This window comes from Oreochromis aureus, linkage group 12 (genome assembly GCF_013358895.1).
Source record: "Oreochromis aureus strain Israel breed Guangdong linkage group 12, ZZ_aureus, whole genome shotgun sequence".
NCBI lineage: Eukaryota > Metazoa > Chordata > Actinopteri > Cichliformes > Cichlidae > Oreochromis > Oreochromis aureus.
The window spans coordinates 12,610,140-12,633,407 of record NC_052953.1 but is presented as its reverse complement, the minus strand read 5'-3'; the positions used below and the strand labels follow the sequence as shown (position 1 = coordinate 12,633,407).

Sequence of the window (23,268 nt, the reverse complement as noted above, 5' to 3'; positions counted from 1 at the left end):
TTTTGGGTGCTTTGTTAAAAGCACTACATTAAATCCACGTCTTCTTTCATCTACAGATGCAACCACCTACGCTCACTTCCTGTTCAACGCCTTTGACATGGACAGAAACGGTTCAATCCGTTTTGAGGACTTCGTCATCGGCCTGTCGGTGTTGCTCAGAGGTTCGGTCACCGAGAAGCTCAACTGGGCTTTTAACCTTTACGACATTAATAAGGATGGTTACATCACCAAAGAGGTGTGTATGTGCGTGTGTGTAAGATATATAATTTTTTTGACAACAAGACAAAGCCAAATCTCATATTTTGTCACCTTTGTCACCTTTGTTACATACAAAGACTGTTTAGGTGACCTGAATGATGATTGTGCCTTTGGCAGTTTCAAGCTAAACAGACATATGTGGTAATCAACAAATAGCACACACTGTTTGCTCAGTGAAAGCCAATGTTTGTTCCATTTTAAAGTGCTGGTTAACATGGACTTCCTTTCTTTCTTTCTTTTCTGAAGAATTATTTCTTGTGAGTTTCCTCATGCAGTGCAAAGACATGTATTTATGTTAATAGTTGACTGCTGTTACCTGCTTGCAGGTATGAATTAGTTTTAGCCTCAAGGGCTGTCTGTCTCTATCCACCCTGATACAATCTCATCTTTTTTAGAGATTGGCTTTTTTTTGTTTTTATTAAACACAGCCAGGACGGGACAACTAAATTAAATTTCTGTTTTAATCATATAATAAAGAGTTTGTACATTTTAAAATCCATAGTAGGTAAACAAAACACTGAAACAGTTGGCTGTTTTAAGTGTGAATTATATTCACTCCCTTTCCTTCTCTGCTTCTCTTCAGGAAATGCTGGCAATTATGAAGTCCATCTATGACATGATGGGGAGGTACACCTACCCTTGCGTGCGGGATGAAGCACCCTCTGAACATGTCGACAAGTTCTTTCAGGTTCTGAATCCACACAATTAAATATAATTTCTAGATTGTAGTTTTCTCAGTGAGCCATGGATAACAGACTTTGGGGTAGTAAGATTTAGCCTTGAGGCAGATGACTAATGCCCAAAGTGATGATGAAAAGACTGGTGATGACTCAGGTTGACTCCCTTTTCCATAAAAGCTATTGTAAGCCATACATAACTACATTAGAGCATCTTAGAATATCTGTCATAGATAAAGAAAAACGTCTAGGTATGAAAAACACAAATAGAGCCATTTATGAAAAGTGTTACTTTGTAAAATATAATTGGGTTAGAAATGACCCTACTCACTCATTTTGGTCTCTTAAGAGTTAAATATCCTAAATATTGTCCCACTAATATCGGCTTTCTCTTCTTATTTTTTCTGTTTTTTCAGAAAATGGACAGGAACAGAGATGGTGTAGTGACTATTGAAGAGTTCATTGAGACCTGTCAGAAGGTGACGCACACTTTTTTGTCCCACACACCAGTCAGTGTAAATCACAATTAGTCATGAACACAAACAGTATTGCAGTAGATCAAGGTTCTTGGTTCAATGTCAGCTACAGCATGACGTCACTCACACTGACTAGTATTATCTGCCTTCACACATATTGTAAACCCGGACATGTTGTTTTTTCGAGGAATATCACACTTTCTAGTCTTTAATTATCATATTCTGTATTTAAAGATAAAGATAAAGATGACCTTTATTAGTCCCACAGGTGGGAAATTTGTTTTGTTACAGCAAAAGTGCAAAGTTATATAGCAGAAATTAGAAAACACTGGAATGCAATAAAATAAAATAAAATACTGTATGCAATAGAATAAAAATAGAATAATATATACAATAGAATAAAACAGAATACAAATACTATATACAACTGAGTAAGAAAATACAAAAGTACAACTTTGTCAGAGAAAGAATTACACATATAGCAGTCTTATTGCACGTGTGAGGGTTTGATCAGCTGCCAAAGTCTTTGTTGTGGAGTCTTACAGCAGTGGGGAGGAAAGACCTGCGAAATCTCTCCGTCCCACACCGTGGGTGCCGCAGCCTGCCACTGAAGGAGCTGCTCAGTGCTGTCAGAGTCTCCTGCATGGGGTGGGAGATGTTGTCCAACAGGGATGACAGCTTAGCCACCACTCTCCTGTCACTCACCACCTCCACTGGGTCCAGAGGGCATCCTAGAACAGAGCTGGCCCTTTGGATCAGCCTGTTCAGTCTCTTCCTGTCCCCAGCAGAGATGTTGCCGCCCCAGCAGACCACACCGTAAAAGATGGCTGAGGCCACCACAGAGTCATAGAAGGTCTTCAGGAGAGGCCCCTCCACTCCAAACGACCTGAGTCTCCGCAGCAGGTACAGCCTGCTCCGCCCTTTCCTGTAGAGGGCGTCTGAGTTATGAGTCCAGTCCAGTTTGTTGTTCAGATGAACACCAAGGTACCTGTAGCTGTCCACAGCCTCGATGTCCATACCTTGGATGTTCAGTGGTTGCAGTGGAGGATGTTTGTGCCTGCGGAAGTCTACCACCAGCTCCTTGGTTTTACTGGCATTGATCTGGAGGTAGTTCAGCTGGCACCAGTCCACAAAGTCTTGAGTCAGTCCTCTGTACTCCTTGTCGTCCCCATCAGTGATGAGGCCGACTATAGCAGAGTCATCAGAGAACTTCTGCAGGAAGCACTGGGTGGAGTTGTGGGAGAAGTCTGCAGTGTAGATGGTGAAGAGGAACGGAGCCAGAACCGTTCCTGTGGGGCCCCGTGACTGCAGACGACCCTGTCCGACACACAGCCCTGAGTCCTCACATACTGTGGTCGGTCGGTGAGGTAGTCCAAAATCCAGGTAGTGAGGTGATTGTCCACTCCTGAGTTCTCCAGCTTGTCCTTCAGAACCGAGGGAAGAATGGTGTTGAAGGCACTGGAGAAATCAAAGAACATGATTCTCACAGTGCTCCCAGCGGTCTCCAGGTGAGCGAGGGAACGATGTAGGAGGTGAATGACGGCATCATCCGCTCCAATGCCAGGTTGGTAGGCAAACTGAAGTGGGTCCAGTGATGAGCTCACCAGGCGCCGAAGCTGAGCCAGGACCAACCGCTCCAGGGTCTGCATCAGGTGGGATGTCAGAGCCACCGGCCTGTAGCTGTTGAGGTCCTTGGGGCGTGAAGTCTTTGTCACTGGTACAACACAGGAGGTTTTCCAGAGCTGTGGGACTCTCCCCAGCCTCAGGCTCAGGTTGAAGAGGTGCTCCATCACCCCACACAGTTGGTCCGCGCAGGACCTGACGACGCTTGAGCTGATGCCATCTGGGCCCGCTGCCTTCTTGCCATTAATCCTCCTCAGTTCCCTCCTAACCTGGGTGAAATTTATATGCGGACTTTCCCTTTACTAATTATAGCGTGTTTATTTTTGAATCACCTTTAATCCTGTGTTCTTCTATATGTGTCTCCACTTCTTTCTCACAGTAAATACTGTAAGGAAAAGAGACCTGATTACACCTAATTTCCTTTTTTAATACCTAATCATGAACTTAGAAAAGTCAGTGATAAAAACCCAGCATCACATCCTCAAAGATATCTCTGCAGTTGATAACCAGAAACAGATGTTCCTCATATCAGTACACTATTTTGGTTGAAAAATGTTTATAAACTAATATCCTTAATCATGAACATTCTCTGAAGGAAAGCACTTCCTCTGTATTTTGCTATATTTTGCTCCTGGTGTTTAATTTGTCACAGTCAGTATCTACACAATGTTAACAAACGCTCCCCTGCTAAATACTTTTAAAACAGTGTTTACTCATCGTCTACTTATTTGGGCAGACTACATTTTCAGATTTTTTTTATGTGTGCTAGACAACTATGATATAAACACAGTTTGGGTTTTTTTCTTAGATTGAAAATATCAAATTACAGTAAAGTCAGTGGGCTTTACCAGGAAGACATATCTCTGTACTGAAAAAGAAGGACATTTTAAAACACACCTCCAAAAGCTGTAAAATGTTAACTGGGCAACAGTGGAAGCCATTATCTCCTGATAAAGGGTAGTATTGAGCGTTGGCACACACTACCAGCAAGTAAACTAAAACATGTAATGAGGCAATTATTTGACTTTTGACCCTGTTTCTTAACTGTTTTACCACAAAATTTGCTTTAGATTGTATGCACAGTTTCATGGATGTCAGTTTTCTTACTGACTTCACAAGTATTTGAGGTCAAAGTATGTACACTTACTTATCTTGTGTTTTGGTTGCTGTAAAACACTGGGTTTTTAGATTATTAGTCATTATTTATTTTGAGACCATCTGTGTGTGCTGTTTACCCCAAACTCAAATATTGGTCAGAGCCTCTGATGCAGCTCTGCAGCTGTTTTAACATGCTTCAATCAACAGAGATAAAAATGGAAAATTCAAGCCAGTGCATTTACGTAACGAGCAGAGAGCTTTCCAGTTATTTTACTCAAACTGTAGATGTACTGTAGCATGCTTTATTTACACACAAATTTTTAAAAAATACCGATAACACTAAGGTGCAAAAGAATTACAATCTGAGGACTTTGAATTAACACAAGCAATAGACTGAATGCTGCTGCTTTTCCCCTACAGGCTGAGTGTAATAGATGGATTTAGCATCTAGGTTGAAAAAAGCAATGAGAATGCCAGTTACCACCAGGGGATGACTTGATCGATGACCTCAGTAAATCTTTTTCCTTAGTTAGTGATCTCAAACACCAGTTCAAAGTGTCACTGAATATAACGTTTGGTGAAAAAGAAAGTTTTTCTAGGGCTCTAAGCAGTCCTGTGAAAAACTAAGTACACCCTAGATTTCATTTTCTGTATTTTCTGCATGACTTTATCAGTGTCTCACATCACTCTTCTTTACAGCATTGCCTCAGTTGATTGAGTTCAGTCTTCTTCTCTATCAAGGACATCAAAAAACTGAAATTAGTTGTCTAGTAGATATTTGTAAAAACAAGCTCAGTCTCTAATCTGTGCCCCTATAAAGAAACATGACATGGTGGAAGATTTATATCCACAGTTGCTGATAATGACTCAGTGCTTTTGGCTATAAACAGTGCCACCGTGGCCATTTGTTATATCTTAAACTTTGACCTAATCAGCCTGAACATTTGTTTTCTTTTGAATTTGCTGACAGATGTTTTTTCTTTATCGTTTGTTTTGCAGGACGAGAACATCATGAACTCCATGCAGCTGTTTGAAAATGTGATATAAGAATCTGGACGTCCTCAGTTGTTTTCCTTCATTAGCACAACTCACATACAAACAGAGCAAAGTCATGCACCCCACCCAATGCCGCAGACTCCACAATAACGTAAGACACCCTGATACATAATGTAGCTCCTGTGAAGATGCTGGGACTAGAGGTTTTTCTATTTCTCGCCACACTCTTTTAATGGTATCTTGTGACTGTTTCGGGATTACAAAAACTGCCTCATGTCAAAGGAGACATTCTTGGATGACTTTTTTGTCCTCTGTGGCTCAACAGACATGCTGATTGTGCTTTGATCAGCGGACAAAAACCACAAGGAACGAAGAGGCTCACAGAAATGGACAAACTACATGGATACAAGCTTTAACAATAACATACAGTATATACACTCACATATGGAAAAACCTGTTGTTTCCTCAGAGTTTTTATAGCACTGGATGGAGAAAAAAATCACAGTGATGTACAAAAAAAGACATGAACTAAAGCATGTTTGTCATCAGATATGTCATGTGGAATTAGCTTGCACTACAGTTTTATGACTATGTATTATATGTGCCTGAAATAAAGGCACTGTAGATACCTGCACCTGATATACCACTGATGAAAACCAGTGTGTATGTATATACATGTAAAGTTAATAATTATATCTAATGCATTGTGTTTGTCTAATCTGTGCTCCACCAAGTGATGGAATAGGACCAGTGCTCAATATTTGTTAAAGAAATTTCAGTGTTAATCACTTAAAAAAAATGGTCAGTAAGCATTGTTGGAATTTGGGATATTTAAATGTTTCTCTCCTTTTTTTATTTTTGTTTTGGAAGATTATGTTTAGCTGGTCAGACTGCAAAAATTAGTCTTTGCAGAACCGTGAAGAAAGACACATCAAACTAAGACTTTTTCTTCAGTATCTGTGAGCATGCTGACTCCACAGTGCCACAGTGTCATGTACACTACAGTAGGACCTTTGTGATGTCAGGAAATTAAAGATGCTGTCTACAGGTGTGACTTCTTCTCTTTAATGCATCCCTTCACTGTATTCAACCATCTGAATGATTATTCAGAAAAACTTTCATTATAAAAAGACAATTTCTATTCCTCTGTATTTAGTGTTACATCCTGGCTTTGGAGCATTGTCCTGTTGTGTGACCCGGTTTATGCAATTAAGGCTATTCCTCCAGTCTTTCTTGATCATACTGTCTATTACTGCATGCATAATGCATTCCTCAGCCTGAAAGGGGTCACACTCATACTTTGATACGATCCCTCAGAGTGACCACTAACCTGATGATGTCAAACCCACCCACTTAAACAATAGAATTGAATACAGTAAAATTGTTATTTTAAGTGGTGCTTATTAATGTGCAGAGTAGTTCAAGTTGACACAAAAGGGAAGACAATGTCAAAAGACATCAACGTATTTAATTCAGCAGCATATTTATTGATTGAACATTCAAGGCTTTGGGTGAACAGTTTGTACAACATCACTGTAATGGGTGACATGAGATGCTAAAAAGCACTCATCAATTTTCTCAGGAACTGGTTGAGGGCCAAAGCTGGGATTGAAGTCAGTAATTAGACATATTTATCAGTTGTAAGCATGAGTTATCAATTTGACAAAACAGGCAAGTGGCCCAGGGAAAAGGTTTGAATGTCTAAATGGTACTGGATAATGCTGTGACAGTTACTTTGTGGGAATTTGATTGACCACAAACATAAAATGAAATACCAGGTGCAACAGTAGGGATCTCAGTCTGACATCTGAGCTGAGATCTGCTTTATTTTGTTCTTATTTTATGCTTTTTTGAATTAAAACGCACACATTAGTAACAGAAGCATACACAATGGCAAAAGCAGGGATCTCATGATAAGTCCACAGGTGATTTTTTGATCTGAGGAGATGGACTATTGTTAAATGATTGTCAAAATCAGCCATGGCTTTACTAGCTTTTAATAGCTCCTTAATATAGCTATTAATATAGTTGTGTTTTGGGGGGTTGGGGTGGCACTTTTAGTGCATTAGTAGTTGTAAATACTTTGTGTTTGTTGGTAATAGAATAGAAACTGCTTAAAGAAAGTGCAGAAAAAAGAAAAAAAAAGAAGAGATCTGGAGCCACATGTGCCCTCAGAAAAACGTCAGTCTCCCTTAGCATCACTCTTTTATCATATATCCCCCTCATTTTGCGTTTTGTTGATGATCATGTCTGACAAAAAATGGTGCCAAAATGTGCGATAACTGAGTTAAGATCTGGAGAGTGATTTTTGTAGTTATCAAACCGTTCAGTGTCTCTTCTTGCCCTATGGGTGGCGCAGACATTACTGATCAGCATCCGCTCAGCTTTGTATAGACTTGCTTTGATCATTCTTTCTAAGGTGGAGTGTACACCCAGCCCCACCTCACTGCAGACACCACAGGGTTCGGGTTTTCCTTTATCGCAGTTTGTATTATACAATTTGGTTCCACAAATTTTTAAAAATTTATATTTGTTTTCTGTTTCTTCCCTCTGATCTTTCCCTTGTATATGTTAAAAGACTTAATTAAAAGACATTATGTACGACAAATCATAGACTTTTAAACATACAGAGAAGTAGAATTATGCAATTGTTTTATGTAGTTTATTAAAAATAACCAGTAAGTCTAGCCCTCAAGTTAATTTAGCGATGTAAAACACGCAGTTCCATCTGAAAACATATCAATATTCATCTACGTATTTATTTCCCATCACCACTTTCTGCTGCCGTGTTACCCAATGTTGTCCCACATGTGCACTGCCCCAATGATTGCATGACCCAAATACGAGCTACGAGCTATATATGCAACTATCAAGTGGCGTTGTGGTGCGATACATAACCCTAAATACACAATACAAGCCCAGAGCCCAAAAAGCTCGTTTTAATTGTTTAAGAGGCTGCAGAAAACTTACAGCCAGGTTATACAAGCGGGGCTATAATTACAGAACCTGTCCTTGAAGGGAGGGAGTCTGGGCTGCGTCACGTTCTAAGTCGCTTCTGATTGGTTAAGGTGGGGCGAAAGCTTACATAGGCACCCGACGTCACGGGCGATGTGGGCATGCGTCCTGATCAGCGTCATTCCGTGGCTTTATGAAAGGCGAAATCTGTCCACGCGCAGCTGTTTCGAAAGCGAGGGGAAGCGGGTCGTCTAGGAGGAACTGGGCTTAAGGACAGTCTCCCAATCTCCGCTGCGCGCGTGAGCCACTTTCCGCCTTCAACTGTCGCCTGCGCGTGCCTCCCGCCTCGCACAGCTTCAACAACACAAGCCACGGGGACGAGCCAGCGTTAGCCGAGGAGGGAAGTGGACTCCGTCTTCTCTTTCATCAGGTAGGTGAGTGCAAAACGTGCCACTTTATTTTTAATTCCAGTGCCTTGTGAGTGTTAGGCACCCTTGCTTTGGTTTCCCACTATGTACGCCGTCTCAGTTTGGGGGCTGGAGTTGGCAGAAGATAACAGCTAGCTGTTAGAGGCGTGTGAGCTCCCTCTCCTCAGAGGACTTCGTGGGCCGGCGTGACCGTGGCGATGCTGATGCTGGAAGTATGGAAGTATGACCGTGAAAATAAAGGCCCAGATAGCCAGGCTTCCCTTAGTTTCCAGTACTAGTCACCTTTCTCCTCCTTAGCTCGTATTTTTTTTACACCGTTACTTATCAGTATGAGGTTGAGGGCAGATGTATCAAGGTTTCTAGATAATGAGGGCTTTATTGTGACTCTTAGAACACACAAAACATAATGCAGATAGGCATGCATAAAAACCCTTAATAAATCAAGTAGCACTAACTGCTACACTAATGCACATTTGGCTTTTATGATTTACTGGCAATTTATGATGGCAGTGTCCTAGAAACGTGGCTAGGCAGGTGGGTGTATGCTCACACAGTACATGTGCATCTATCACATGACCGATAAGTGCCCCCAAAAAAAAAACCCCAACCCAAAAGCCAAATGGGCAGTGCCTGGAGGTGACATGGCTATTTAGGATTGCATTATGAAATTTACTTTGTATTAACACCCAGATTCCAGGTAGCAGCTCGACTGCTTTATCTTCCTCTCTGATCAGTTAACATTTCAAATGAAACTGCCATTCTCAGAGCAGGGACTTCTGATACAATTGCACCTGCTAACACCGGGCTTTGTTGTGAACGTAATGCTTTCAACTTGTGGTTGTCATCATCGGGGTCCTCAGATCAGCCACGATTGTCATGAGAAGTGTCACAGTAATGCAATCCATTAGATATTTTAATCTGTAATGTGACTGAGATTCGGCCGTTTTATTCTTTCAAACTGCTGACATTAGTTATAACGCCAGCATTGACAGGGTTGTGGACTGATTTGATATAAATTTCTTCCACAAAGCAGAGAACGCAACTGCTGTTTTAAGCAGGGGGTTTAGTGTATTTTTTCTATTTACCAAATAAATGCCATGGTGTAACATAACTGGTTTTCTGTAAGCTTTAAATAAATACTTTTACCTAAAATGGACAGTAGCACATTTGTGTTCTGTCCTCAAATAAACAGTTTCTCTAGCCTCATTTCCCCCTCTAAAATTGTGTTTTTGAACATTCTTATTGCAGTCTGTTAGTGCTTGTAGTACACACCCTGCACCACCCTTACATGCAAAGTATTATCCTGTGTCATTTAACCTGTAGTTTTCACAGCACATGAGTGGACAAGATTTGTGACATTTTTTTTCTTCAGCTGTGTTTAGTTTAGTTTTTTGATTTTCTTTTATTTTTTTGTGTAGCAGTTTTTCTTGGTGATGAATATTCACAGGTAGTATGCATCGAATTGAGGTGACCTGCTTTTGAGCTCAAGATTTGTCTGACCCACTACATGCAAAAGAAAAGGATGCATACACAAGGAGTTTTATCCTGGGTTAACACACATGTATGTAATCCCAAAATAAACCCATACAAGTGTAATTAAGTAGTTGTAGGACTTAAATTATGAAAAACTGAGAAGTGCAAATAGAGCTAAAGAGTATTTAAAGGGTTTTTCTTAGGAATGTTATCTAGTAGAGGAAAATCAGCCATTTTCTTCATAGATAATAGGGGTTTTAAGGAAATTTACTATAATGATATTTATGACAATATAGAAAAAAATACTAAGTTTTATTGGTGTTTGCAACACAGGATGACGGGTGTTTTCGACTTTCCCAGTGATCTACAGTCATCGATGACAGACTACCTAAACTGAAGTCTGGCTTTATCAGAGTGCCAAAACCAGCATTATTACAGTGCAATTGTAGTGAAACAGCATCATATACGATGATGCAGCTTAAGTCTGGGATGTTTTACCTAGCTGTTTAAAGCCCGGCTTTTCCACCATTTAACTACATCCATAATTTCCATCCAATGTTTGTTCCTGTCATATTGAGTGCACCTAGCAAGTGCTCCAGTGATGTGCCATTGGTTCGTTTACTTTTGGGTCACACAGCACCAGTTGCTAATATCTCCTCGCATGCCGTCATTGCTTGATTGTACTTGTTGTCTGTGGTGTTTTTGTTTTTCTATATGATTTGTTTTGTTTTTCTCCCCCTCAAGAGGTGAAACAGGCAAAGAATTGTGCTTTGTTTGTGGTCTGACCTCTTGTAAACAGGCAAACTACTTCAATACTATTGACATAGCTCCCTTTTTAGGTACTAAGTGGCTATTGGAAGCTCACATGCAGCTCTTGCGCTAAGTGTTTGGGCTTGTCTTGTTAATTTGCGTGCTAGGTAATTTTAACTCATGCATTGGTAAAGTATGATATGGCCCAGCCCTAATAATGATTTCAATCTTTTAGATGTAACAGATGGCAGTTAATAAACCTTGGGGCAGATGTATGAGCCACTGACCCATAGGTGCTGTGATGGAGAGGGGGGAGCTCAGTGAGTGCAGCAGTGACTGTCTGAAAGAAAGGGGAAACTACAGATCAAAAGCCATTTGTGACCACAGATTTTTCTGGAAGCTGTTTAGCCAGTCATATATATTCATATTGGGGACCAAATGAAAGTGGAGCACTTGAAATAGAAAGAAATGTGACAGGCTGTTGGGACCAGGTGTTCCCTTTGAAGCTCTGTCATCCGTTCTCCTCAAAAAAACCTTAAAGATGGAATGCCTGACTGATAGGCCAAACTGAGGAAACTGGTGATTCTGGTTGTTTGGCAAGAGCAAAGGTCAGTGGTTGAGAGTTAATTGTGGTGGGTCATGATCACGTCAAGGAAACAAAGGATGAATAAGGAAAACAAAGATGCTACAAAGTGCTGAGGAGGAGGAAAATGGCTAAGAACGAGTCCTGTCAACAGCAAAAGGAAAACAAAGAAAGATGGAAATTGATGGAAAAGATTATTTTAGAGCAGTGGATGAAGTGATGAAATTTTCCTGCCAGTGTTCCCAGAAAGAGCCACCCCTCTCTCATCTGTCAGTTATATTTAAAAATAATAACTAGCTGTCCATGAACAGGTTGTTCATGGACAGCAGTGGTGCTACCATTAGTTTATATATCAACTGTGAGTCATGCAAAAAACATTCTGTCTATTTATTCGATGCTACTGTAAAATAAGGTACTGCCACCTGTACTTCTCTAACTTCAATGTGGTTTATTTGCAGTTCAGTTAAGGTTGTACACTAAACTGCAGTCATCCTGGACATTGTTCCTTTTAATCCGTTAAGCCATTTCATCTTGGTCACACTGAAAAGAGCAGTGGCTCACCTAACAGAATGTCGGGTCCAGGACAAGACTCATGAAGGAAAACTGGGTCGCAGATTCTGGCCCTGTTTGGTGTAGGCAGCATGTGACTAAGATTACACTGTAGTGCTGGGTCATGCTGCGCCTTCCTGCTGTACTGTGTAAATGTGTCTGCTTGTGTGGTGTTGACTTCTGTTTTATTTATAGCTTTATAACACTGATTTTCTGCTAGAAAAAGAAATAAAAAGAACCTTTTTTATAAAGTTGACAGCTACACGTGCAGCTGTCTAAATTCCCGTTTGTTTGTTTGATATAATTGAGTAAGATGTGGATTAAACTGGTAAAACCAGCATGGCAGCCCATATGAATCTTGCGTAACAAATACTGAAAAACATACCCTGCTGTATTAACCTCTTATGTGAATAATTTATTATGTTTAGCATTAGTGGAGCATTGTTTCTGAGCTGTTGTTCTGTCTTAGGATTGTTTTGAAATTGCAATGTCCATAAATTTCCCTCACAGACGAATTTGTTTGTGTATGTCTGCCTACCCTTACAGCTGTTGATGATGGTTATTTGCGCTGTTTTACCTTTCTTTGTCTTCTGGGTCACATCTGGCTTGATGTAATGAGTTGTAAAATAAAATGAGGATTAGATGGATTTTTTTTTCTCCCCCAAAGATTTTCTCTAAGGGGGAGGAGGGATGTGTGGATGGAAGTGCCTACTGGAGCCATTTATTGATTTATTGGTGATTGTGTAATTTGTTTTTCCTTAGTTGCTAGTGTTCGTGTAGTGAAGACCAATTCCTTTCTAATATATCCTGAGTATTGAAATGACTGATCTGTGTGAATTTATGTAAAATGGTTTACATAAACATTTTAGAACTTGAAACCTGATGCACAACTTCAGATTATTTTTGTAGAGGTCCTCTCAGATCCATACTGATCCCTTAAAACCAACCTTTTTGTGCATACATTGTACTTCAAATGATGCTAATGCTGGAAAAGTTTTATAATACTTGCACCCCACTTGAAGACACCCTTGTGTGTTAAATTACCTTCACAAACGAGGTTATGCAATTAGTTGGTTTCGTCTGTTTTTAGCAGGATGACTCAATGTTATAGACCACTTTGCATGAAGATTTTACTAGAGTTGGGGCTTGGTCAGACTGGGAAGTGATTTAAACTAAACTTCAGTAACCCTTTGAAGTCAATCTGGTTCTAAGATTTTTTTTGTTTTTCCTTCATGTAAGATTCTTTATAGGGATTGATATTTGTCTCTGTCCTTAACTAGACAGTATAAAACACTATTTGAGGTCTGAAAAATGCCAATAACCTGCATTTTTTTAATGGCCATCACTGTGTGATACCTATATTCATCTTTTGCAGGGTCTTTGTTCCTGACTCAAAAAAACTGGATCAAATGTCAATGACAATGGGTAGTACTTGCTTATACTTGTCAGCCATTACCTGAAAGTACGGTATCAAATCAGAACTGGAAAAAGTTAGTATTTCTTGTTTAGTGTGGAGAACTTGGGCAATTTGCTTCATATCTTCACAAATGTACTTAAAATTGGAATAGGACATATTGTGAGACATCATCCTGGAAATCTCAGGAGAATATCTGTGGATCCACATATCCTTATGAATCGAGGCACTCAGTTCCTACATGATATGGAGGATACATTTTTCAGAATTCATTGTCCCCCATTATCCATCCTTTTTTGTATCACATATCTGGGGCCAGGTTTCAGGGGCATCAGCATATACGTGGAGGAGAAGTAGCGGCACTACTGAGCCTCGCCAGAATGACTAAACTCCTCACCCTATCTCTGAGAGAGAGGCCAATCACCCTTTGGAGAAAGCTCACTTTTGCTGCTTGTACCTGTGATCTCATTCTTTACCCAAAGCTCGTAAAAATGGATGAACTTAGGGACATAGAATGACTGGTAACTCGACGGCTTCTCTTTTATGGTCAACTCTCTTTATCACAACACACCGGTGTGGCATCACTGCAGATACAACCTCAATTCATCTGTCAGCATTTATCATGAACAAGACCCTGAGATTCTCAAAGTCTTCCATTTGGAAAACAACTGGTCTTTGACACAAGGTTGGCACTTCATCCATTTCCCACTGAGAAGCATGGCGTCAGACTTGGAGGTGGGTAGGAATTCTTATTCCTGCTACTTCACAATCGTCTGCAAACCACTCTAGTGTGAGCTGGAGGTCTCCATCTGATAAAGCCAATTTAGCCATATCATCTGAACCAATAAGAGATGAGTCTGAGGACACCAAAGTGGTAGCCTTCTGCCATCCCTCTGTCAGCCACTCTGTTCATAATTTTTATGGACAGAATCTTTATGATTATCTGTTAGTACAGCTGACACAACATCCAAGTAGTTTATCTACAAAATGACTGTTTTCTCTTAGTATAATGGATTTTGTGCAGGTCCAGCAAAGCAAATTACTTTTATATTCATAACAAACTGTTTTCTGACATTTTATGGAGCGTAAGTAATTTTTTTTTTTTTTATGCTGCAGACAGTAATGCTTGACAAAATAATAACTAATTGTACTTTTAGCCTCAGCTCCAAAACAAAGTGCTATTATAAATATAGTTGAATAAATTTCAAGATAAAAAATTGATTTATCCACCATTCATCCAGTTTTTTGTCACACTTGTGTTAAATCATGTGACATTTCCTCGGGCTGACCAGTTTTGTAACTATTGGAACAGAGCGATAACCCATGTCATCTGTAAGTTTCATAAAATTTTAATGAGCAGCATGACAAATGATGAATGGACTGGTAGCGCCATACTAAAGAGGACCCCTGATTTACTGTCTGCTTGCTTAATGGAAGTGGTCCATCTGAGTTCAAACTTTCCACCAGGTCACGTCATGACCCAATATTATATTTAATTTGATGTCATAGAAGCCCGCATGTTGTTAAATGTCCAATGTTCTGCCTTAAATTGGCTAAAATAAGTAAATAATAATCAAAATAATTTAATGAATCCTATTAACTTGGTTTTTAGAAGAGTCTGTTCAATGAAAGCTGGTTAAGCATTTTTCTGGTTACCTTAATTGTTCAATGTAAGGCTCTTTTATCCCCGTCTCACAGACAGGGACACTCTGGTAGCATCCCCGTCTGCGAGGAGACTCGTGGTCTTCATATCTCCCTTCCAAAAAAGCATCTCCTTATCTCTCTGAGCGCATGTGTTACGTGTCCTCCCATGTTACACCACCACGTATCAGGTGGCATGCAAAACTTCCTCTGCAAAGTGTGTCTATGTGTTTGTGTGTGCGCTCTGCAGTGCTGGGTGTGTTTTTAAGTTTCTGTTAATATTAAAAGGTTACACTTATCAAAGTGATTAGTAATTCCTAAGAACTGGTTAGGGGTGCGGCAGAAAATGCATAACCGTTTGTAAGTCTGTTGTCATTTTTAGGAGGGACTGATAATTAGTAAGTAAGTAAAGTTTATTTATATAGCGCTTTTCACAGACATGTCACAAAGTGCTTCACAAGAAATTTAATAAAACGCAATACAGTCATAAATACATAATAAAAACCCTGGTCTAATTAAAAGCTTTTTGAAATAAAAATGTATTTAGCTGCTTTTTGAAGGTCTCCACTGAGTCCAAACACCGTAGAAATAGAGGAAGTGCATTCCACAGTCTGGGTGCAACGACTTGGAAAGATCGGTCCCCTCGAGTTCTGAAACGAGTGGGGGGGACCACTAAAGGGTTTAGTCACATGTTACAGCTCTGATGGTTTTAGTCTTAATGGTGGAATTGTAGACAAATTATGTTTAAACTATAATGAAATAGTTTGTTGAAGACCTGAGATTAGGATCAGATTATCATCATTCTTGTAAATGCTATACCAAATAGAAGTTTTAACTCAAACAAACACATGCAGCATGAATTTTGACAACATTTCACACAAATGTCTAATAGAATGAAAGTAATGTAGTGATAACGCTTCATGTCTGGAAGCTGCAGTTTTAAGCTGTCCACCTGCCAAAATGCTCAGAACAGCAGCGTTGCATCGGTGCAGATTTCAACACACTGTTTGAGTTTTGCCTTTCTGATGATTGTATTTCAGTTGCTTCATTTGCTTATGGCAATAAGACAAAGGAAAAATGTATCCACAAACAAGCATTAACTTAAAGTTGTGACTGTTGAAATTTTGACTGAGAGCAATTAACTAACACTCTGATTTTTTTTTTTTTTCTTGTCTTATTGCCTTGTTGTCTTATTGGTTTAAATTTGCTATTTTTATGGCTAATTTTTCTTTGTTGCCAGCGTGATGCATCCCTGCTGAAGAATCTAGATTACGCACATTGAACATATTCCTGTAGGTGCATATTCCTGAGTTGAATATTTTGAATTTGGGCTCAAAAAAGCCTGGATTTCACTGTCGTTTTTTTTTTTTTTTTCCCCCTTTTCTTTATTTTGTTCTATTTTTAGCTCCAACTGTGACTTTCACAGCTGATGTTCACATGGAAATGTAAAAATATGCTGGCTGCTGATGTGTCAACAGTGTGCTTAGATGTAGACCATACAGATGGCTGTGCACTTGCATCACTCAGAGGGTTCCCTTTTGCAGGAAGAGTACTACTCTAACATGGAGTGTAAAAAAAGATATCTCAAAAGATTAAAAGCACTCTGTGCCCATCACTAGAGTTGACATCCTCCAAGAATTATACGAATTGTGAAAAAGTTCATGTTGTACAAAAGCAGCCCTGTGACAGTTTGTTTATATTTGATTATAGAATGATTGTAAATGTTCTTTGGGTTTGGTGCTGTGTCTGTACATACAGTTGAATTTTTTTTTCTCCAATATTTATACATTTTGCAGACAATGAAAATGAGTTTGACCTCTACTAAATTAGTATCATTATCCAACCTATGCAGGCTGCACCCACCTGCTAATTCATAACCCAGATTTGCACATTTTTAAATGTGTCAGGCCACAGCCAGTTTTTTACTCCTTTTTTTGTTGTTGTAAAGTGTTGTAATGAAGTTCAGTTACGTTTTCTTTGCGATGACCCACTTTTAATGAAATTGGATAACTTTCTGTAAAAATCCAGGTCATGCATGTTTTTTAATTTATTTTTTCAAAGCTGATTATGAAACCGTACAGTTGGCCAAACGACGGTAATTGGTCTCCACTGTTATGAGCAGGTGAAACTGGTTGTCCTACTGTGAGGTCCAGCAAGACTCTGGATCAAGTAGACTTAAAGGATTGCATCACCTTTTAAGCAACAAGGGATGCATTTAGTTTTTATCGCTGCAGGGCTTGGTGGGAAAAATGCCTGAGGCTGTAGGAGGTGGAATGACCTATAAGCAAAGTGTACAGTTACAGTAACAAATCTGTTCATATGCTGCTGGTGGCATGCTGTGTGGGTGTAGGTGATGCTTTGAGAACAGGATGGAAATGCAATTAAATGGGGAACATCTCTTGATCTAAATGTTACGGTCTGTCCTGCTGTGTTGGTTTGTTTTTAACTGAGAAACAGGTTTGTGCAGCACAACATGGGATTCCATTCCGCTGTTTAACTGAAGTATAAAAGAAAATGTGGATTTTTACTAGGTTTCCCTTCTTTTACAAAGCCATGATGGGGGTTTTTCCCTGTTTCCTTAAAATCCATGTCTTTGAACCAAATGACCACTAAAACGGAGTGAAGTCAGTTAGTGTTCCACGTTTATAAAGAGAGATTCCACTCTCTGTATGTGATTTGTTTTGGTGAAAGTCTGGAACAGACTGGACTTAGATGAATTTTGCTGAATCATAGTTGGGAGAAGGAGGGTGGACATTTGCATTTACTCCCCAAAGTCACAAAAGCTTCACATTTTAGCTGCTACAGCGCATCTGCAAAAGCAAAAAAATGAGTTAATAAAAGACATCAGTTTGAATAGAAGCTGTCCCCAGATTTATTTATTTGTTTTGACCTTCATTTAAGTAAAACCAAAAATTCCAGCATTTTAGAATTCCTGTAGCTATTCAAACCATTGATTGAACTTGTTGGATGGCATAATGATGTGAAAAAGCCACTGAGCAAAGATGTTTTTGCTTAGTGGTTTTGTCATTCAAGATGTATTTTTCAGTGTTGTGCAACTGATGTTTTGATAGCTTTGGCCCTTTCTGTAGCCATATTTGGATTAGAAGGCCAGCTGAGAATAATTAATGAACTTGATTAGCAAACTGCATGTCCAGATAAAACACTACAGTTCAGTATGAGGAGCCAAACCTCAAAGCGCCTACCTCCAGATTAATGTTAGACACAGGATGTCTCCTGAACAATAGACATCCCAGAATATTAATTCTGAGATGGCTTAATTGTAGATAAACCAGTTGAATACAAATTAAGCCACTTCCCTTATAATTCTCATGAACAGGGAAATAAGAAACACTTTTTTTTTTTTTTTTTCTGACTTCCACGTCAGCTGAAATTTTACAGCAACTTGAAATGGTGGTGTTCTCCATGAGGTTAGTATCTGCTTGTATAGGGGAAAAAAAGAAGAGGTTATTATATTTTAGACCAGAACAAAACCAAAAAACTACATACAACACACAAACAGAGTGGAAAAAATAGTGAGTCATCTATATGACAGGAAGTATCCCAGCAGCCTCTGGGTAACTTAAGGTCTGATGAGGCGAGTGTTAACAGCAGAAGAGCCATGCTACTGTAGCATGAAATCCTGAAATACCCAGCTCCCCTGTCGCACCAAGAGATAAAAGCACACAGGTAAGCTCACTGCGTTTCCTGAACCAGCAAACGGGTCCAGGTTTCAAATGAAACCTGAAATGACCTCTTTGAAACAATTACCTTTCATCATGTGTTAATTTTTATGGTTGTCAGTTGAGTTTTTTTTCAATCTTTGTGACTCATCAAACTCTGATCATCAGTCAAACCTGCTTATTTAGAGACACCGGTTCTGGAGTATTTACAGCCATTTTGTCCCTGTTACTCTACTGTTGAGGGATCCCTGTGTCTACTCACCTCTGCTCCACTGGCAGCAAGTTAACCAATGTAAACATGTCCTTGCAGTCTCTTTGCAATCCTCACCCCTCCCTCATAGTGAAATCAGAAATGCTCACGTGTACCCTGTCATGTAAGGTTTTGCCTGCCACCTCATTGCCTCATGACAACATGCATGCATCTTTTGTAAGTAGTGAATGCTCTAGAACATGTGGTGAACAAAACCAGCAATCAAACCTTTGGTGGAGCATTTTTGCTTTAGAAATGCACTGTAGCAATTAGGGTTAGGCGTTTCAAGCAAAAGAATTTGTACTATACATGGAATTTTAAATGGGAGCTATTTGGGTGTTCAGGCATTGGTCTCCAATGCTTGGAAGCTAAATCCATCTCTTTTTATAAAATTTCAGGTTAAAATAAGAAATTATATGATTCATTTACTCAAACTCATAACAGAAAGAGAACGGCAGTAGCCTATTTTCAGAAAAAAAGAAAAACCTTTTTATTTAAATAAAAAAAACCACAATGGTGGGGAGAGAAACAAAGAGAAACTGTCTTATTTTTTTCCACTATATTTTTTTCCAGTATAATGGCATATTTCCGTGCCATGTGTGACATGAATGGGAAACGTTTTTCATGCATTTTCCACCAAGCCAGTGTATCATCTCCATCTACGAACTCCTCGCTGAGGAAACGGTCTATTTCTGTCTGCACCTTCTCCTCCAGTGTGCAATTTGGCAATTAGGCTACGTTCACACTGCAGGTCTTAATGCTCAATTCCGATTTTTTGATCAAATCCGATTTTTTTGTCTGCTTGTTCACACTACACATAAAATGCGACATCAAACGCTCTCCAGTGTGAACGCTCAAAGCGGCCCGCATGCGCAAAAGAAGATGTCACACACAACTCGCTCTGTTTAGACCCAGAGCAGACAATATTGTTTGACTGATGGCCCTTAATATAAAGACTTCGGACTTTATGTTTCCAGAGTTTTGCTTTAAGTTATTTTGTTATTTACATAATAATGTAGATGACCTAATAATGATCCTTTTTGCTGTTTTAGAGGAGCGGTGCTTCAAAGGATAGTTGCAGATTTCTGTCAGAATCTGCAGAAAATACAGTAAAAATAAAATGTTCACATTTCTCCAACGTTGTCTTCCCAACAGTTTCACCGGATGGTAGGAAATCGTTCGCGATGTCCTATCGGGCGCTTCTCCGGCGCTGATAATTGGCGTCTGTCTTGTGTCAGTGACGTAAAAGACGGATTTAATGCGACTTGACCGTTCACACAGCAGTCGCTTTCTAAAACATCGGATTCAGGACCACATACGAAAGTGACCCAGATCGGATTTGAAAATATCGGATTTGTGCCGTTCACACTGTCATACCAAGATCGGATATGGGTCGCATAGGGGCGAAAAAATCGGATTTGATGCGCTTTCGCCTGCAGTGTGAACGTAGCCTTAGTTCATTCTTGTTTGGACTTCTTCTGTATTCTAAATGCGCAAATCAGTCCATGCATGATTACATTGCTCCGCCCATCAAAAAGTCTGTGCATTTGCGAATATATCGGCTATCGTCGGTTATTGGATTGATGATTGTCGGTTGGAAAATTTTTACATATCACCCAACTTTAATTGTTATTTCCTCCTGCACACTTTTTCCTACTACTACCATCTGCCATGATCTTTTCAACATTGCAGAGCAACTTAGGCAAACCACACAAATGTAGCTAAGATGGTTCTACATCATAGCCTCTTCAATATAAAACCTCTTTCTGTTCAACAAAATAATAAAGCTACAATGGAGCCTCTACAATCATACATTTAAGCTCCGCTTGTCAGACCTGTTTATAAGGAAACTAGATTTGTAGCAAGTCACGGTCTCCATGTACTTGCTCTTGTACACTCTGCTCCATGCGTCTCATACATATGCAAAGCATGGAGGAGATGGGTAAACTTAAGATGGCATTATTCAAGTTGACACGCACTTGCTTTACTGTAAGTTTTATAAAAAGATATAAACTTATGTTAATTTTAAATTTAATCCGTTGGACAAGTGAGGCACAGTTGTATATGCAAATGAAAATCCCCTGTTCTTTATCTTCATATACATGACTAACTTTAAATAATAAGGCATGAAAAGATTTTTTTTTTTTTTTTTTTTTTTTTTTTTTTTCTAATGGAAGGAACTTACAAGTATCCAGTTCTGATGAGTAGAGATGAGTTTTTAGGTGTGTAAAAGACCTAAAAACTAAAGCGCTCTGGGTGCTTGCGTAGCAAAGGGCTATACAAGAACCAGTCCGTTTACCAAATCAGAAAGACTTTTAACTTTTAACTTCATTTTCTTCACTTTACATTTTTTGCAGCTTTATTTTTCCTGGTACCAAATACTTTCACAGCAGCTTAAGTTTGACATGATAATTTTTTTTTTTCTTTATTAAGCTTGAGAAGCGGTGGAGCTTTGCAGCGTCATACATGACTGTACATTTTGCATTGTGAAACTTTGGATTCATGATAACATGACAACTACAAAAGACGTTCTTGTGCTTCACATTGCGGGAAGATTACAAAACCAGACAAACAGCATTTACTTTTAACAGATCATATATTTGTAGATTAAAGCAAAAAAGAGTTTCTTAAATTTAACTTCCACATTCTCAGATAAACGACTTTTAATTCTATCAATTCCGTTTATTCAGGTTTTTGGTTTTGGGTTTGGGTTGTTTTTTTTTTTCAATCACATTGGGCAATGAATAGTAGTTTCCAGTTACAGTCCCTATTATGTCTGCTGGCTTTCTTACAGTTGTGGAAAATTTTGCTACTGTGCACCTCCTGTGGTTTTGTTTTCTCTGATTCTAATAGCTTCCTCCAGATTTATGTAATGCATTTTAAAAACAAAATCTACTGAAGCAGTTACAAGATGTTAAGTAACAAGACTCTGACAACAAAATGCAGATGGGAATATGCGATCATTGCTTGTTTTTCTTTTCTTTTTTTTATACAGTTGTTCAAAGAAGGCTTCTTTAGTTTCATTAGGAAACAATGAAGCTTTGAGGAGATATTAAAACTCTTGTTTTCATTAGCACCTCATGGATTAGAATACACAAAAACAATAACAGAACTACAGTGCTACTGTTGTCCTTCAACTAGGGGTGCAACGGATCAAAAATCTCACGGTTCGGATCGGATCACGGTTTTAAAGTCACGGATCGGATCAATTTTCAGATCAGCAAAAATAGAAAAAAAAAGACAAAAATTCTACTCGCCGTTTACTTATTTAAGTATTTTTTGCCTATTAAAAAACATTCAACTGAAGACTCATTCCACGCACCTATATAAAAACAAATTAAGGTGCAATATGGACATTATGGACCATGCTGGGCAGCCTCTGCATCATCTGCACATGGCCATAAACAACCAGAGGAGTCTGTTCAGTGACAGGTTGCTTATCCCAAAGTCAAGGACCAGCAGACTTAAAAAGTCCTTTGTCCCACATGCCATCAAACTGTTTAACTCCTCGCTGGAGGGGAAACGGGGACAGAGGAGGGGGGAACAAGTAAGCTGTAGTGCCTTTTCACTGTGCAATAGTTTTTGTTAATATCCAACGGTGCAATAGACTCACAATACTTGAAATGTGCCGTTCCCTTGTATCCTTATTCCTATTTATTCTATTTATCCCTTTTGTATACTCTGTATTTATATATGTGTAAACATTGTATATTTCTGCTCACATTCTGCAACTTCTGTGGGTGCTGTGCTACTGGAAACTGAATTTCCCGGAGGAACCCACCCGAGAAATAAATAAAGTTTTATCTAATCTAATGTAATCTATAGGGCAGTGCAGGGCTTTGTATCTACCTCTCCGCTGTGATATAACGGGCGGTCACGGTCACGTGGCTTTCCGTTGCCCTGGAGCTCCACCCATTTGTAGTTGGAGCAACAGAAGATGCCTGGGACAGTTCAGCCATAACTTTAAACTTCTCCTGCTCATACATGCTTGGAACGATCTTGTCACTGAAGTGGACGCGCAACGAGATATCATAGCGTGGCTCAAGCACGTTCATCACAGTTTAAACCTTGTTTTGCACAACAGACGACGGCCTCCCGTCTGCAGCTAAACACCCCATTAGCTTTTAGCTTTAGCCCGGTCGGACTGGGCAGCAAAGGGCTGCTTAAATGCCGCAAACTCCTCTGCTCCGCTACTTGGACCGCTAGCGCTACCGCTTGACAGACTGACGACGCGCACCATACACATACTTTTTTTTCTTTTTCGAATCTTCGGATCACGTGCGTACCGAACCGTGGAGTGGGATCGGTTCGGATTTCGGATAAACCGTGATCCGTTGCACCCCTACCTTCAACCCACCAGTGCTCACGGAAGGAAATGACAATGAAAAGTAAAAGATTGCATAATAGGATGCAGGAA

The 23,268-nt window shown here is 39.5% G+C and overlaps 2 protein-coding genes across 14 annotated transcripts in view; both read left to right on the top strand.

Moving 5' to 3' along the window:
• Nucleotides 1–6,175, top strand: part of kcnip3b (Kv channel interacting protein 3b, calsenilin) — a 60,446-nt gene extending 54,271 nt beyond the window's left edge. For all 6 annotated transcript variants that reach the window (XM_039620337.1, XM_039620336.1, XM_039620340.1 and 3 more), the window contains 4 exons: nt 57–235; nt 842–946; nt 1,352–1,414; nt 5,132–6,175. In XM_039620337.1, coding sequence (XP_039476271.1) covers nt 57–235; nt 842–946; nt 1,352–1,414; nt 5,132–5,179 — 395 coding nt within the window. In that variant the 3' untranslated portion in view covers nt 5,180–6,175. The remainder of the gene's footprint in view (nt 1–56; nt 236–841; nt 947–1,351; nt 1,415–5,131) is intronic.
• Nucleotides 6,176–8,225: 2,050 nt separating this feature from the next.
• The window catches only part of slc23a2 (solute carrier family 23 member 2), a 39,361-nt gene continuing 24,318 nt past the window's right edge, over nt 8,226–23,268 (top strand). For 4 of the 8 annotated variants that reach the window (XM_031727969.2, XM_039620327.1, XM_039620326.1 and 1 more), the window contains exon 1: nt 8,226–8,517. The gene's annotated coding sequence lies outside the window, so the exon portion shown is untranslated. The remainder of the gene's footprint in view (nt 8,518–23,268) is intronic. The other 4 variants (XM_031727972.2, XM_031727968.2, XM_039620325.1 and 1 more) reach the window with 2 other exon arrangements.